The sequence below is a fragment of the Pholis gunnellus genome (genome assembly GCF_910591455.1).
Source record: "Pholis gunnellus genome assembly, chromosome: 14".
NCBI classification, from domain to species: domain Eukaryota; kingdom Metazoa; phylum Chordata; class Actinopteri; order Perciformes; family Pholidae; genus Pholis; species Pholis gunnellus.
In genome coordinates, this window is record NC_136541.1 from 19,829,780 (window position 1) to 19,846,966 (window position 17,187).

General features: G+C 42.7%; 1 protein-coding gene across 3 annotated transcripts in view; it reads left to right on the forward strand.

Annotated features, from left to right (window-relative positions):
- The window catches only part of LOC306705867 (catenin delta-2-like), a gene marked incomplete at both ends in the record, with an annotated part of 121,564 nt that overhangs the window by 56,892 nt on the left and 47,485 nt on the right, over positions 1-17,187 (forward strand). Inside the window, 7 exons of one of the 3 annotated variants that reach the window (XM_079172730.1) lie at positions 3,466-3,617; positions 3,820-3,993; positions 5,597-5,742; positions 7,068-7,309; positions 8,531-8,680; positions 10,630-10,942; positions 13,472-13,528. In XM_079172730.1, coding sequence (XP_079028856.1) covers positions 3,466-3,617; positions 3,820-3,993; positions 5,597-5,742; positions 7,068-7,309; positions 8,531-8,680; positions 10,630-10,942; positions 13,472-13,528 — 1,234 coding nt within the window. The remainder of the gene's footprint in view (positions 1-3,465; positions 3,618-3,819; positions 3,994-5,596; positions 5,743-7,067; positions 7,310-8,530; positions 8,681-10,629; positions 10,943-13,471; positions 13,529-17,187) is intronic. The other 2 variants (XM_079172731.1, XM_079172732.1) reach the window with 2 other exon arrangements.

Consider the following 17,187-nt stretch of genomic DNA (forward strand, 5'->3'; position numbering starts at 1 on the left):
AGATTTTGTTCATTTTCAAGCTGGTTTTGTGGTCACGGTTAAACGTTTTGTAATATTGATACTTGTTACCGGGAGAGGTTGGACAGAGACATCCGTTTCGAGAATACGTCAAATGTACGTTAGCACATCATTAATTAGTGTTAGCACTTCTATGCTATGCTAGCTACTGAAGGTATACTGAATGTAAACACCTGCTGCTTTTGCTTTTAAATGATTGTAACAGTAAATGAAGAACTACCCAGCTTTACAAGAACAGTGTTGTTCATTAATATCATTGTCTTCTGTGGTGGTTCACTTTTACACTGTGATCTGTAGGCTTTAGCTTCTACCTTTATCTTTACAACCTGTTTTCACTGCTGAATCAGTTTGACATCCTGATATATCCTTCAATATAACAAACTTCTGTCTGCTTCTCTCTGAAATCACTTTAGCATTTTCCCCCCAAAAATTAGATGATATTTATTCAGGGGGTGCAGTTCGTGACAGTGTGGGCTCCATGGTATCTCTGACAGCTTGACAGAGTAGCGGCAGGGGGCGGGGCTTAGCAAAGGGTCAATTGGGAAGCTTGCATTGTCTACCTTTGTCTAAAATACATGGGCTTATTGTTTTTCTAAATGACTGAGAATTGTGCACGGTGAATCTGCCGAGCGGTCGGTCGGTATTTGTGTCATTGTGGTTAAGAAAAGAAGAAGCAAAAAAGCAGCAGTTTGTTTCAAATGTCCATTAAGCACACAAGCATGAAAAGAAGCCTTTATACCCTAGCACGTACGACAAGATACACACACACACACACACACACACACACACAGCAGCAGCAGAATCCACTCCTTTACTCAAGCTGCTGAGCAGATCAGTGCGACAGAGTACACCGAGAGTCTTCATGCTTCTTACCGGTGATGCTCGCCAGTGTGCATGTTAATCTGTGTGTATACGACTATGTTGCACGCAGCTACTTTGGACCGTGCATGCTGTTGTGTGTGTGTGTGTGTGTGTGTGTGTGTGTGTGTGTGTGTGTGTGTGTGTATTCCAGACTGCACATGCCTCCAATGGGTATCTAAAAATAGACAACCGATGAAATATTAAAATGTGTCAATAGAGAACGCTGGTCGTAAAGAAAAAAGCCACTCAACAACTTTTAGCGCGTGTACGTGCGTGACGGAGGATACAGGTTCATGAGCCTGACGGGTCTATCAGGACCACAGCTACACGCTTGCAGGTTTATATATATATATATATTATATATATGCAGATATGAAGAACGCGTTAACGGAGCAGGAGAGAGCGAGATGCGCTTTCAACTCTGAAAAGATGATTGGAATGCACAGGAAGAGACCCTCTCACAGCACCCCATTACTTTCCTGCTAATACACTAACACACACACACACACTCACACACTCATTCCCTCTCTCTGCCTCAGATGGATTCAGTGGAGCCTTCAGGTTTTTTTGCCATCTGAGCGATAACGTATTTATGAGGCCCCCTTCGCTTCCCTGAAGGCTCCGCTACCCACATGAAACGCACCTAAAGTGGCAAAGAAAAACTGCGGAAAACATCCCCTGGCTTTGTGCACGCAGCCGGGGTTTGTGTGCGCAGTGTGTGAATCCATCCGAAAGCTGGAAATTCTTACATTGCATCACGTGTTTCTGCACGCCCAAGACGGGCCTCTATGGGACACGGAGGCCTCGACCTAGTAAACTCACCCAGCTTAATATCACATTTGTAAATAATGCACGGTCACCAGCTACACTGCCTACAGGAGCCACCCGCTGCACTTTGAGTCGACGTTTTCACTTTGGTCGAGCCTCGTTTTTCTGACGCGCTCATTGGCGGTGACTCCGTTCGCCTGTGGCTGCTGACTTCTGTCCCTGCCGTGCTGTCAATGTTGACCGCCGGCACACTACGAGTGTTCATTCTCTCCGGTTTAACCATCACAAAAACAAGCAAAGTTGCAGCTCGTCTCGCGCGACGCTCTCGCTTTCATTCTTAGACTGCTGGCAACAACAAAAAAAGAAAAGTGACATGAGTGGAGATTAAAAGGACTTTGAGAGTACGAATACTGAGCGCCAGAACTTTATAGGTCTATCTGGAGCTGATATAGTGCAGTAAAGTTTTAAGTAGCATTTTGGGTCAAAATGAGTTTTATTGCTGTAATTAAAGCCGTTGTGTGTGTATGTGTGTGTATGTGTCAGCCTTTGCTGTGAATCAACAGTGTCAACTATCACATTACATTATTACAAGCTGACATAATGCACCCAGAGAAAAGAAACGACATCCACTCTCACACTGGCTGAGGCAAATAAGACGTTTGAAATAAGACAAAAGAGTTCATTTGAGTCATTCAGTGAGACGTGACCATTGACATGCCTGACTGATGTGATGGCTGACCGGCTGGTGTAGCTCACCGTAGGTGCAGGCCGATGGATCTCTGATTTGGGATGAATGTGGACGTAACAGAGCAAGAGTTGTGGTACTAAAATAACAGTCTCCACTGGAAGGTGTGACACAGCGGTGAATCAGCAATTCTCATACTTTCATTTTCCCAAAAGATGACATGACAAAGTGTAGAAGATGTGTGTTTGCTCTGCTCAAAGAAAGAGGAAGACACCTTTAAAGTTCTGTAAAGATACGTGGGGTGGTTTAAAGGAATAGTTTGACATTTTTTAAACAAAATGAATGTCTTTCAATAAATGATTGATTATAATAAAGGCATGAATAACGCTCTTAAAAGAGAAATGTTTTTATTTGAATGCAGACGATGAGGGAGCTTATATAGTATTGGCCTCATTCTCCTCCTTCTGAATTATGCAGAGAAAATATGGAGTGGAGAAAGAGAAACTCCGGTAACGGGAGAGCGATAGAGGAAGTGATGGAGGCGGAGAGAGAGTGAGAAAGGTAGACGGAGAAGGAGTGAGTATTTAAATTGGTGTTCAGGTGCAGAGTGAGATTCAAGGGTCAGCGAGCATGAGAGGAGAAGAGCGGAGAGGCTAGAGGCTGAAAGAAAAACGCGGCGGGTAAAAAGCAAATGGGTGTCTCAAAGAGGGCAATTCTATTTCAGCTCTCCATCAACTGTTTCTTCTCCTCTTCTCTTCATTTCAAGGTCTGTTGCCAACCGAGGCAGTTAACTCTGTTGTACTCACATTCATTCACTCCTCCTCATAAAAAATGAAATGTACTGTATGACATGTTGGACGTAAACTGGGTTACAAAATGCCTTCAAGGCCATAAGCTGAATAAGTCCTGACACAAAGACGGACTGTTATAGAATCAAAAGTTACATAAAAGCAGCTTGACAGAAGTGAAACCTCTCCCACCCTGAACCCCAAACTCCTCTCGTCTCTCTTGAGTTCACAGAGGAGATACATTTGTTGTCTCGCTGTGGATTATTTCTCCAGTGCACAGGCACTCTTTGTCCTTTTAACGCTTTATGAACCTTTCCTTTCCTTGTCCTTCTCTCCTTCCATCAGGACAAGGACTTCTGTCCCAAAGCGCTTTGCAGCTCAACCACCAGGATGCCTACACAGCAGCTGGTTACCATAGTAACCAAGGGCTGGCGCTTGGGGAACCGACCTCGGGCCGATGCGGGCAGGTTGGAGGGGCTGTTCACAGCTACAACCAGGTACACCTTTTCTCCTTTGTTTATTCTTTTATCCATTTAAAATGTTATCTTCCTCCCTCCTTCATTTCCTTCTTCTGGCTATTCCCCCTCTCTCCTCTTCTTCATGCCTCTGTCTTCTGCTCCACTCACTTCTCACCCACATCCCCCCCCTCCACCTCTTGCCCCTTTTCATTCCCTCTCTCATCTCTCTCGCCCTCTCCAGGTGACATCCAACCGTGTGGCTGCCCACTTTGCGGGAACCGACTCTCCCTCCCAGTCCCAGAGGGACCCGTTTGCCCAGCTGGCCCATGGCAGCGCCTTCCACATGCCCGCTGACATCATATCTGCACCCGCCGGACCCCCCATGTATTACTCCTGCGCCACTTTGCCTGCTCAGGTACAAAATCCCTGAAGAGATTACTGTGATGCTTTTGTTGTATTTCGGATGTTTTCTTCACTCCTCACTCCTCACTCCTTATCGCTTCTATCACCGTGCTATAGCACGGTGAACCCAAGGAGTTTTAGTGTTATATGGGCCTGTTTTATTGCTATTATAAAATATATAAATATATATACATTTTTTTTAAACAATAAGGCTTTACTGAAGATTTGAAAGGTGGCACTGTAAACTTTGAGATTCAGAGCTACAAAGGAGTAGTGGACAAAGTGTATTTTTATTGGAGCATACTGTTGTGGTTTGACACATTTGCAGTATGTGTTACGCTGGATCACCCCTGGAATCCAATTTTAAAGGTTCGACAACCAAATTTTGCCGCGCAATCCATCCAATCCAAGATCTACTTCACATGGAGTGAAACAACTTTTGTGGTTGTTGGACGGGCATCAATTGTACAAATACATTTCTTGAATAAGCTTTATTCACTTTCCATAACCCTAATGGATGAAATGATGTACAATTCTGAGAACATGAGCGGTGAATCTAACCAGACAGGTGCCATCCTCTGCAAACAAGCAAGCTGCGAGATTTTCAGAAACACCTTCCGTTACCATTTATTAGCCTAACAGTTTCCTTTAAGAAACTTTTTTTCTTAGTTTGTCTCCCAGACTTGTCATTTAGATCCATCATTATCTTACAGTACATGCGAGTCCCAAACTACAAAAACTGCAGCAAAGCAGTTATGGCTAACTCTTTCGTGCTTTGCTGGCAGATGTAAGAATCTGTAAAGCACTAAACAAATACTGTAAGATCATGTCATGCTTCTCTAACAGACTGAACTCTTCCTCATGCATAGTCTTGATTGGCAGAAGATCACACTGACTTAGAGTGGTGGCAGATGCATGCGTTTTACTGCTACAAACACATGGCACGTCAGTGTTTACTGCAAAGATAGCCGAACCGTGCCGACTCTTCATCTATTCGACATTACCGCTCTTCTCGGTAGCAAGTGAAGAAATAGCTCATCCTGCATCTTTCTTCATGAGTCGATGTGGGTTTGTGAGATCTGACACCAGACCTGTTTTAAATTCTGGCCTCTTATGCTATGATTTACTATTTTATTGCTTCTCCCTGCTGCACTGCGTTTCATTCCAGACTCCCGAGTTTGGAGATTTCGAAGAACACGTGTAAATCTTTTCTAAACAGATTTACCGGCACCGTTCCCTTGAATTCTCAGCATCCTCTCTGCGGCACATGTTGACCACGCTCATCTAAATTAACGGAGCGTCCTGAAAAACGGTGACTTCAGCTCTACAATTACAAGACCCCCGCAAATATTTCTCCAGCATATTTCCCCAGTCGCCACAAAATGAAAATGCGTGTTTTGGAACTTAATTTAGCGGCCCCAATAGCTTGCAGTCAGATTACACGTTCATTTGGTTATAAAAAAGTTCAGAGTCATCCCTTCATGTCTGGTCTGATGACTCCTCTTCAGTGTGGAGTTCATCTCTCTGAAAAATAAAGATATGAACAAGAAGAGCGGATGAATATGTAAAGTGAGTGACGTTCCTCTTTTAAATGAAGCACAACTCCTCTGTTGCAGCGCGTGAGCTCCCCCCTGCAGGCGGTGGGATCCCCTACCAAGCTGCAGCGCCTGGGATCGGCCTCCTCCGACATGCCCAGCTACGCCACGCTGCAGAGGGTGTCCTCACCCAAGCAGTCGCCCAGTCGACTCGCCAGGTCCTACAGGTTTGTTTCAACGTCCGCCCGGCCACTTGATTTAAAAGGGGGCTCATTAATGAGCTTGTGAGGCTTTTGCTGGGTCCCAAAGCACAAAGGCACGTGTCTGCTGATCGATAACGATGACTTCACCTGGTGCTGAGATTTCTGGCTTTGAAAAGCAGTCTGTTTCACAACAGAAACGCCCTGCTTGTATTAGTCAGGTTAGTGCTAATACTGAGGTAGTTGTACATCGTACTTCGTCATGCCTCCGTGGGCTGAATGTTTGTCTGAATATAGTGTAAACATGGTTGAAATGAGTTACAGCAAAGACCTAGAATACAAGTCTGGAGTCTGTATAGATTTCTGCCTGACTGCATGCATTGGGCTCACACACATTACTGCACGGCAACTTGGAAATCTTTCAGACAATTGCCGTTTCTCTAATGGGTCTGCCTAAAGTCAGACAATTAAAGGGACTAAACGTACTGGTCGACAGAGCTACATTGAATGGGGGGGTTTAGTGCGCAACCGACAACCAATAAAATCTTTGATGAATCTCCTGAAGCACAATATTCACATTGAAAAAGACAGACCGTGTTGAATCCATATGGAAGTATCAGATTGCTGCTAGTCCAGTCGTGACAAGCTCATGCTGCTCAGCCAAATATCGATCAAAACGGACAGAACTTTATTTTAAATGATCTTGGACATTACCAAGCGTTGCGTGTTCAGGCTGAATTTCGGGGTAACGTGTATAAAATAAATGTATTTTGAGTTTTGCAGCCATAAAGACAGTCTGAATATTTGACTAAAGAGCTGGAACACGCTGATATAGAATGTATATGATGATGTCAGTGTGGAATAAAGTCCTATTTATAGTTCCTTCATCCATTATTCATCTGCCTGTGACCACAAGGGGCCAGCAGGTACAATTTATGACCCCGGAGTCTGTACGTGAGGACCATGTACCGTAGTAGTGTGGAGAGAAACACGTCCGCTGCCCATGTCGCCATTTGTTTTTGGACTACATTCGCTCCTTAAGATGATTTAACAACCATAAAGCTTCTTAAGGGGAAACAAAAGGGGACAACTGTTTATTAATAAGGAGTTCAAAAAGTACTTCAGCAAGTTAACATTGCACTTTGATAAAGTAAAGGAACATAAAAGAGAGAGAGAGAGAGACAAAAAAAAAGAAGAATGGTCAAAATCAAAGGCTTTCAGTCCCTATTATGGGTCAAGCTCCAAAAAAACTGTATTGTACATTTCCCATAATGCAGCTCAATAGAATCTTTAATTAGTGCCTCCCTGGAAACCTCTTTGTTCTGAAACCGTTCCATTTCCTCCCCCTGCAGCACCTCATCGCCCATCAACATGGTAGCATCGGGCACTGCTGGCTCTTCCTCCCCCCTCCCCATGGCAGCCTCCCCGGGGGGGAACCACACCTCGTCGCCCATCCACCAGCTCAGCTCAGTGGTGGGCAGCTACGCCACCCTGTCGCCCAAGCGCATGATGCATCACATCGGAGGAGAGAGCTACAAGATTTCCCACGAGCTGTACGCCAACGCAACCCTGCAGAGGCCTGGGAGCCTGGCGGGTAGAGGTCAAGTCAACTTCATTATTGCTTTTTTTTAATGGTAAAACACTACATGTCATCATTCACCTGTTCACACCCTATTCACACACTGATGGCAGAGACTACCATGCAAGGTGCCTCCTGCCCATCACTAACCATCATTCGTACAACATTCACACGCTTCCGGGAGCTATTTGGGCTTAAGTGTCTTAAATTGACAATGGACTAGCGGAGCTGGAAGTCAAACCGCCGATCCTCTGATTGAAGGACGACCCCGCTCTACCACTGAGCCACTGTGTGGATTGAGTGAGATGCAATATCTTAAATACATTTTTGTGGGGAATTGTTAATGTGAAATGTATTTGATATATATGTAGATGGTCCCAGTCACCAGCTATAGAATCACATTTCATAAGTGCACATGTTAGCTAATAAACAAACTTATTGATTGTGTCATTTTTTTTTTTTTTTTTCATCGGATTCCTAAACTTGGAATCGCTCTAAAAAAATTTTTTAATACAATTCGGTCCGTGACATTATGATGGGTTGTCTCCAGGGCCTAACGTGGCATTTCGGAGGCAGTTCCATTGTGATTGTTCATGTTAGTTAAGGTCACTTAAACTCACTTTCCTTTTCACGTCTTAATTGGTATTCATCATCAACACGAGCACAAAGATTCAAAAGAAAAGTTATTACCAAATATTTGATTGAATTGGCTTGAGGTTTTATCTCAAATGTATTGGATTGCAAATGCACTCGTGAATTTCTTCACGACTTATTAATGAAAAAGTTTCATTGTCTCCACTGAGCACCCTGACAAAAAGAGTTTAAAGTGCCAGAGTTTGGCTTTGTTTTTGTCTTTTCGACATGGTGAATTTGTCATTTTAAAGTCTTTTAATTAGTTGCTCAGGTTAAAAGTGATCATTCTAAAAAGAGACAGCAGCTATTGCCTCTATTATTCAAGTGTTATTACATATGACAGATACTTTGTCCCACACTATAAACAGATGCATATAGTAGCTTTGCGTTAAACCCTGGCTCTATAGTGGGCTCTGGGGACTGTACTTGATGGGGCCCCTGGAGTCAACAGTGTCCCCGGCAGGAATATTCTCCTCTTGACGATTTTGACTTGCTTGGCTCAGTGATCAACTTGCCAACCCCAGAGAATCGACGTTAACCGTCCATCCAACTCTCCGTTCATCCATCAGTACATCTGACCTCCATATCGCCTGTGCTCTCCAGGCTCCAGAGGCTCCTACAGCAGCCAGCTCAGTCACCTGGGCGCCGATCTGCGACCTCTGCAGTCTCCCGAACACCACATTGACCCCATCTACGAAGACAGAGTCTACACCAAGCCCAACCTGAGAGGACAAGGTAAGCTGGGTCGGGGACGTGGTCGGCTGAAGAAAATAAACACATGGGTTATTTATTTTAAGGCGCAGGACCGTGTCCAAATACAGAGTCTCCCAAAACGTGTGTCCCAGAATGCCAAGGGAGTAGAAAGGAGGCGTTGGAGGGTCTGAGCAGAAAGCAAACATTTGATGGAAAGGAACATTCAAGGGAAGCTAAAGATTAAGTGGAACAGAAGAGATAGAAGGAACAGGAGAGGGGAAGGAACCCGTATTAACAAACACGAAATAGTCCAATATTAAAAATAACTGCAGCATGCTGTAAATCACCGAACCGTATACATTTAGTCAAGAGTAGAAGAAGACTTCACATGACACTGATTAAGTGATGGATTCAAAGAAATACTGTACAGCATGCTGAGAGGTAGAACAGTGAAAGGCATAGTCCAGTTCAGAGAGATGAGTGTTGTTCTATGTTGTTACATTAAAGACTGCTGTACATGAGAGATTTCCTCGTCCCATCTGATCATGTAGCGCTATTTACCCGATCAGGTGGGCAAATCCAATTGGGGTCTCAATGGCAATTTGTCCCTCAGTCACAGTCTGTTAACTAATTAGTTTCAAGGCTGAAAATTAATCTCAATTAATCCCATGGGCGTTCGCCTGGGCGCTTTGAAATCAAAGCAAATCGACCGTGTCCTAAAACGTTGTCGGCGCTGTGTGCTGCCCGGTTTTCGGTCGCCTGAACGGTGCATGTTGCTGAAAAGAGAAGAAAATACACACAGAGATATGAAATATGAAATATAATCTCTCACACTTTTTTCACGAGGTTTTTTCCAAAAAGAGAGAGATTGAATTCATTAATTAAAAGATTTGAGGCAGCGTTGCCCCCCCCCCTGCACACACACACACACACACACTGGTAGGTCACTTTGATGCGCCAAAATAACTCAATCATCATCTCCGGCTTTGTGTCAGTGAATGTAAGTCACGACAGCAGCACTCTGATCGTCAAATACTGTCTTCTTCCTTCTTTTTTCTGTGCAACACAAAGTAGCTGTTGAAGCCTGACTATGTTTCAAGGGCAATTCAGGAAAGTTTTCAAGATAACGAACAGAGTTGGAAACAAGCAAGACACTTTAACACTTTACACCCGACTTCACATCACAGGTGGACTTCCTCAGGCCCCGTCAAGGCCCCTGCAGTTATGTCGTTATACACACACAGATGCACACACACACAGACTGACCCAACTAACCTCCCTCAGAGTGAGCCGGTGTCACACCAAACCCTCACTGTGTGTGTCAATGAGTTTTTTGTAATTCAATTAAATAAAGTTGGTGTATATGCCTAGCAGCTGATATAAGAGCTTCAAGGAAATGCTTCAGAGGTGTGGAACTGGGTCACACGATTTGTGTGACACATGAAATGTTTGACTCGATTCAGACTTGAGTCACACGTTTGATGACATTAGACGTGCAACGCTGCTTGGCATTATATTTGGCGAAGTTTAGGAACGTTTAGGAATTGAAACTCTGAATGTGGGCCGTGGACTTGCTTGTCTTGACTTGGAACTTGAGTTCAAAGACCTGAGACTCACTGACCCGGTATTCTGGCTGTGACTTTCATCACCAACATTTTTCCTTTGGTTCTTTATTTATGTATTTATTTATGTATTTATTCATTTTACATGTTTGTTTGATTTGCTTTTGTCTGTTTTTTAAAAGATTATATTTTCATTATCATCTGAAGTTACACCACCTGTTGAGTTGTAAGTTGTCACTGCAGTTTTCCATGTTTCCATGTTTTCATGAGTGTTTTATTATTTTTGTATTTTTGCTTCCTCCCTGTCTGCTGTTTTGCTCCATTGGTGCCGGTGTTGTTGCTTTTATTCTCACCGTGTCCTCGTGTTTCGTGCGTCCTCGTGTTCGGTTCCGATTATTTTCTTCTTCCCCCTTCACCCCGCCCCTTCCTCTGCTACATCACACCCAGTGGTGAACCAATTGTACCAAGAGATCCTCAACTATCTGTTCTGTCCCTACTCTCCTCTCCCTCCTTTAGCCCCGCCCTCCCCCGGTGTCGACCCGATCCCCTTGCAGCGAACAGGAAGCCAGAGCGCCACGGGCACCTTTCAGAGAGGCAGCTTCGCCGCGGGAGGCGGTGCGACCGACTTCTCCAACCCGTACCGCACTCTGCAGTTCTGCCCGTCCACTGAGTCGCCTTACAGCAAATCGGGCCCCGCCCTGCCCCCCGAGGCCACCTTGGGCCGCTCTCCGTCAGTGGACAGTATCCAGAAGGACCCAAGGTGAGGAGAAGCGAGACATGTTTATGTCAAATCAGCTCTGGCTTGTCGATGAAGCCCTTTGTTCCGCTTTATCTTTTCCCTTTCCACTGAACTCACTGAGGGCCAGATTCACCAAATTAAACATAACTATGCAAGAGAGTTTGATTGAAATCTTCATAAGAGTGTCAAAGTTTCCAACTGTAACATGGTGACACCAAACAGTTTGTAGCACCTCAACAGGTCATTTACTGGTCAGGATTTGACGGTCCAGCGCAGTAACAGGCTGGTTGAATCTGGGCTTTAGTATGAGGCACACATCACGTCACATCTTTCACTGTCCTCTCCAGATTGCTTGGTGTCGGCGGGCTCGTTCACGCTGCCCTAACAATGCCTGCACACACACCTCTCGGTCCAATTTAGAAGTTTTCTCCCGCTATTAGGAGCGGAGTGCTGCTCCATCAGTGACAATCAGTCACATTCTGTGCAGTAGGTAGACAGAGTTAATAAGGAAAGTGCATGAAGTCTGAATTCAGGCCAAGAGAGCTCTGTGTCCGAGCGTGGGTGCATTAAACCGACAAGAAAAGAGCAAGAGAGAGGCATACAGAGCCACGGTAATAGCTGTTTTTTTTATCATTACAATCAAGTTTGAAATTCTATTTCGATTGTGTCTTGGATTTTTCTTTCTTAGCCTCATCTTTCGGACTAATGACTGCACAGACGTAGTGTCACAGATGGAAGCGGCCTAATTAAAGTTGGAGTGTCTCCCTTTGTGACATTTCAGGTCAGGTGTAGGCAGAAGATATGTAGATATGTATGGTTTTTTTTTTGCTTAAATGTATTTTTTCTCATGAGGAAGTCACTTTTTGCTGAACATTTGGAAGCACACGCACATCTTCCTGTGGAGCTGGGATAGGCGACTTCTGTTGCCATTTGCTCTTTTCTCCACCCATTGTCCCAAGTGTTTCTTTTCTCTGTGCACATTGCGCCCGCATCGCCTTGAGCTCCGGCATCATTGTTGTCTAGCTTCCAGCATCCACACATCTGCACTGCTACATTCAAAAGGAACTGCCTTGTGATGCATGGCACTGTGCTTTACCTTCACAACATGCAGTCAGTGCTTGCACTGTATGAATAAGTAGGTGCTACTTGAGTAGCTTGTTGTCCACATTGCGTTAAAGGGAGGGTCACCCGAGATCACAAATATACAGTAGCACTCTGATCCCGCAGATGTCAAATTTGATTGTTCACAAGCTCGCTGCGCTGCAAGCTTATGATGTATTATCTTATATTTGTGTAAACAAAGAGACCAAAACCAACAATATGTTAGTCCATCTCTAAATACTTTCCGGCTTCCCTGTGGCCCCTTAGCCCCAAGCCTACTTTGTTCCTACTTTTTCTTTTTTATAGGCTGAGTTATTTCCTGAAACAGCTGGCCACTTTAGTTTTTAGCCAATGTTACTCAAACAGGAGGTACTAGTGGATATGTCGGGGACTACTTTCAGCTGCGGATTAATCCACATTTTGGTGCTCTAGTGTCTAATCTATAGGCATATCGGGTTTTGGCTACAAAGGAAATCCTGTTAATAGGATCAATTCGTTGTTGGTTTTGGTCTTTTCTTGGGATTTGTTCTTGTTGACAACAAGAAAAATAAAAACTATTTTTACTTAATGATAAAACAAATGATAAAGAAGAAATCTATGATAAAAAAAGAAATCATTGAATGAATGTGTATGACTGATGAATTTCAGTTGAGCAACCATTTATTCATCATTTGCTACCACCTCAGTTAATGTGTGAAAAAGTAGTTGCTAAAATGATATATTTAGATATTTTTGTATCTTTAAATGTAACCTTCACATAACAGGCTTAGCAGGTAAGCTTGTCATTTACTCACCATTTAGCTTTGCTGGTACAAATCCTGCTTTTCTGAGATAAAGCTAGTCACTTTCAATCGCACAAAGGAAAATAAATTACACATGAAGGATTTTGTCATCTCTATCCAACAGCTGGGTTGACTAATGGGCCAACCTTGTAATAACTTGATGTGTTCCCCTAGGTTTAACAAGGAGGTTGAAGTAGGATCTGTGCAGGTAAACCTGATTGTTTGAAACCTGCAGTAAATCAGATTTTCTGCTTGCTGCCTGAACCTACTCTGATAATTACCTCTGCAATTTAGACCTGAGTATTTTTGAAAATGCTCCACTATGCAGCACCAGCCATAACCTAAACATCCACTTTGGTGTGTGAATATGGACAGATCAAGGCGGTTCTCAGTGTGTTTTGATTGTATTTTTTATCCTAAGACCCTCTCTTTACCCAACATATCCACCATCTCCCCATCACCCGCTCTAAGTGCATGCCCTTCACCCTGCCCACCTTCTCCACCATTGCCTGATAACCAGATGTTGAGAGAGAAAGACGAGTCTAGTGGCTACATATTGATTTCTACTTACTACTCATCACTACTATGACTATTATTGAATCATTTGTTGCCAGACAGCCAACAAATACCTCTCTCTTGTTTCTCTCTGCCTGTCCCCCCTCGATAGGTACGATCCCGAATTCCTTGTGTGGAATCAAAATCAAGCCGAGCAAAGAATGACAAAGTAATCCAACTATTTATTTATTCACATACATTCTGTCTTATCTATCTTACCTTTGTCTCATTCACTGAATCGTTCCATCTTCTCTATATGACGCCAATATCAAACACAGATGTTAATGTAGTGGGCACATGACATTTCCCATTTGTATTGTCACCCATTTAGTGCTTTATTAAACAGGGGTCACTTTTATTTTAGCTTTATGAATTCTAATTGGAGATGAGATCAGAGGACTGGCTTTCGAAAGCTATTCGCATTCGTCATTACATAACATCAGAATGGCATCCTCTGTGACCTAAGAAAGATGAGGCAATCTTTAGAAGCATTGCAAACTGTAGCAATGTGGTTTATCAGAGCCTCTGTTCTTTAGAGTGTGAATATTCCTCATTCTCTCCTTTGGCTATCCACCTATCCCTTCATCCATTTATCTATCTGTTGATTTATTTGGTCATTCATTTGTCTCCATTGTCTGTCTCTCCTGTTGATTTCTGAACGTTCTTTTTTTACATCTTGCCCGGTTTTCATTTTGGCACCGGATTTTGATCTTCTGGTCTTTGATCAAAAATAATATTTTCGTAGTTTGTCCCCGTTGTTTTGTTGCTGCTTCTTGTCTAATTTTATGTGTGGTTGCATTTAGTTTGTAAATCGTCATCCAAGAACCTGTGTAGCTAAACAATAAGGGGAGAAACACAATACTAGGAGAAACACAACATTAACTAACAATAAATACTGGCAGAGACATTGTGTTAGCTAACAATCGTAGCAGAGACACAACATTAGCTTACAACATTGACAGAGATATAACTTTAGTCAATAATGCTGGCGGAAACATAACATTAACTTACAATAAATACTGGCAAAGACATGTTAGCTAAAAATCGAGGCAGAGACACAACATTAGCTAACACAATTGACAAAGATATAACATTAGCTTATAATACTGGCAGAAACCTATTAGCTAACTTAAGCTAACAATACTAGCAATGGCAATCTATTAGCAAGCAATACTGGCAGAAAAACAAAACTAGTTCACATTAAATAATGGCAGAGACATTAGGTAAGCTAATATTACTAGCAGAGACTTGACATTAGCTTATAATATTAGCAGAAACACAACATTAGTCAACAATAGATACTGGCAGAGACATAATGTTAGCTAACAATACTGGCAGCCACATAACATTAGGCAGCCATAATGGCAGAGACATAAGTTGAGTTAATAATAGTGGCAGAGACCTAACATTACTGAAATAGATGCTGCTTATGCTACCTGTGGTACAAGAGGTCAAACAGCTAACTACAAGCGATTTATGGCAGTTAAGAGGATACTCTTTTGCAAATTAGGAATTTCAATGTGTGAATTATTGTTTTTTTGTTGTTCATTTTTTTTTTTAAATGGTAGGCTTATATGCTGATGTTTTAGCTATCGTTATCAAAGGTTGATTTTTTATTTAGTTTTAGTCTTGTCGTCCTGGAACAAAGGTTGTCGCTGAATGTTTTCAAAATCAAGGCTGGGCTTGTGTCCTCCACTTTAAAGTGACGTACACTCAAATATGTGTGATGAAATAGAATGGATAGACTCTAGGTGGGGATGGAAAAACAGTAAAATAATGTATTGCACCTATGCTGTTCTCATCAGCACAGTAAATAGATGGTGACTAAAGAAGTGTGGTCATTTCCATCGTCTGCAGCTGGCTCCTTGTTGACACCTCTATCCTGTAAAGGCCTCGAACAAACATCATTTAGGAGATTTGTTAAGCCACACACTGTCACAATCTGGTAAATCAAAGCACCGTTACTGTGGAAACGGCCTCTTATGTCCTCCTTCAGGCTGCCAACAATTTATGGAAACCTTCCCGTTAACACAAAGAATGATTTGCGCAAGACAGGATCCGACCCGATCATAAAAGTGCCTCATTTGATTTCATGCTCATAAGCACTGCCAGAATCTCTGATCCATATTCAGCCACAGCGTTGAGATAGACTCTGTGTGGTGTGTGTGTGTTTTTTTTATCAGCTCTGCCTGACATCTCCTGACCTTTCGTTCATCTCTACCAGCCTCAGTGGGCCAGTCAGTCAGCCATGCTATCACACCCTCAAACACACACACACACACTTTTCTCATTGCCTCAGTCTTTTTTTCTCCTTCTATTCAGTCCCTCTTTCACTATAGCATACTTCCCACATTAATGCCATGGTTGGGTTCTAATTATTACTGGTTTTAGTTTTGTATTTTTGCGTATGAACATGTAAAATGCTTGTTCATCTGAGACAGTAATAGATTTATCGAACATTTCTGCTTAAAAAATAGTGTTTTACTCAATAAGACAACACATTGCAGCAGTGAGTCTACTAACCCTCACTGTCAACGCATGAATGCACAGAAGTATTTTATCGGTGTTTGTCCAGTGTAATCATGTTTCCTGTAAAAACTAGAAAATATTTGCTATTTACAATGTATGCATTGAGAGTTAAGAACAACTTTAAAACACAACTTCAGACATTTTGTTCTGTAAGATTGGTTTAGCTCGGCAATCCGTCCTATTAAAGTCTACAAAAGAAATGAAACAGAAGGTTCCTCTGACAAGTCATCGTGAACTTCATATTTTGACAGCAGAATATATTAGAAACATCTCTGTAGCCTCTGTATCTCTTTTTGATTTGAGCTCATACAGGATAAACTGTTTGCACTCCAGTATTAATGAGTTAGTCTAGCAGCAATCTGACTGCGCCATAAATTACATGATATAACCGCAGTAACACCGAATCAGACATAAATTTGTCTGTAAATTGATTTATGTGTTTTTACCTCTGATCCTCCACATCCCTCACTTTGACAGGAAAGATGGCACACTGCCCACTCTGCGCAATCATTTTTTCTCAAAGTATATTTATTGATGTGGGGTGGCCGTGGCTCATCGGGTAGAGAGTGTCATCTGGCGACTGTAAGGACGGAGGTTCGATCCTTGGCTGCTACGAGTCCTGCACGTTTCTCAGCAGCCCACTGATCCAATAAGCTAGGGATGTGTTACATGCAGAAGTTACATTTCATGTATATGTACCTAATGTATTACGACTATAATACATTTCTCAAATTTTGGTTTGGTTTTTTGTTTTGTTGTTGCTCCTATTTACTCCTTTTTACATGAGGCCTCTTATACATTGTATACAAAATGGTTTAACTGAGCTGTGTACTATCACTATACCACAGAAGTACACGAAGAACTAATACTTAACATACTGTACCTGTGAAGAAAGTGACCCCATCCCTACTGTTCAGTAAAGGACTGAGGAGGGAGAGAGAGAGAGGGAGAGAGAGAGAGAGCTGAGGAAGAAAAACAGAGAGAGCTCAGGCTACAACATCATTGCAAGGACTTTTACATGGACTGTTGAGGTTGACCAGCGTTGTCAATCATTAATCAGTTGCTGTGCTTATTATTGTATCCATCACCTTAACGTATTGTAGACCAATCCATTGTGGTCTCTTGCGACTGGTCTGAGGCCAGTTTGTTTTGTGAAACCGACCAATACAACACTGGGTTAGGGTCTTTTCTATTCTATTCTATTCTATTCTGTTCCAGTTGGCTATAAATACACTGGAGTGTTTTGTTGTTAATCAGCCACTTGAACTTGTTAGCTGTCCCGCTGGAAAGTGAATGCAG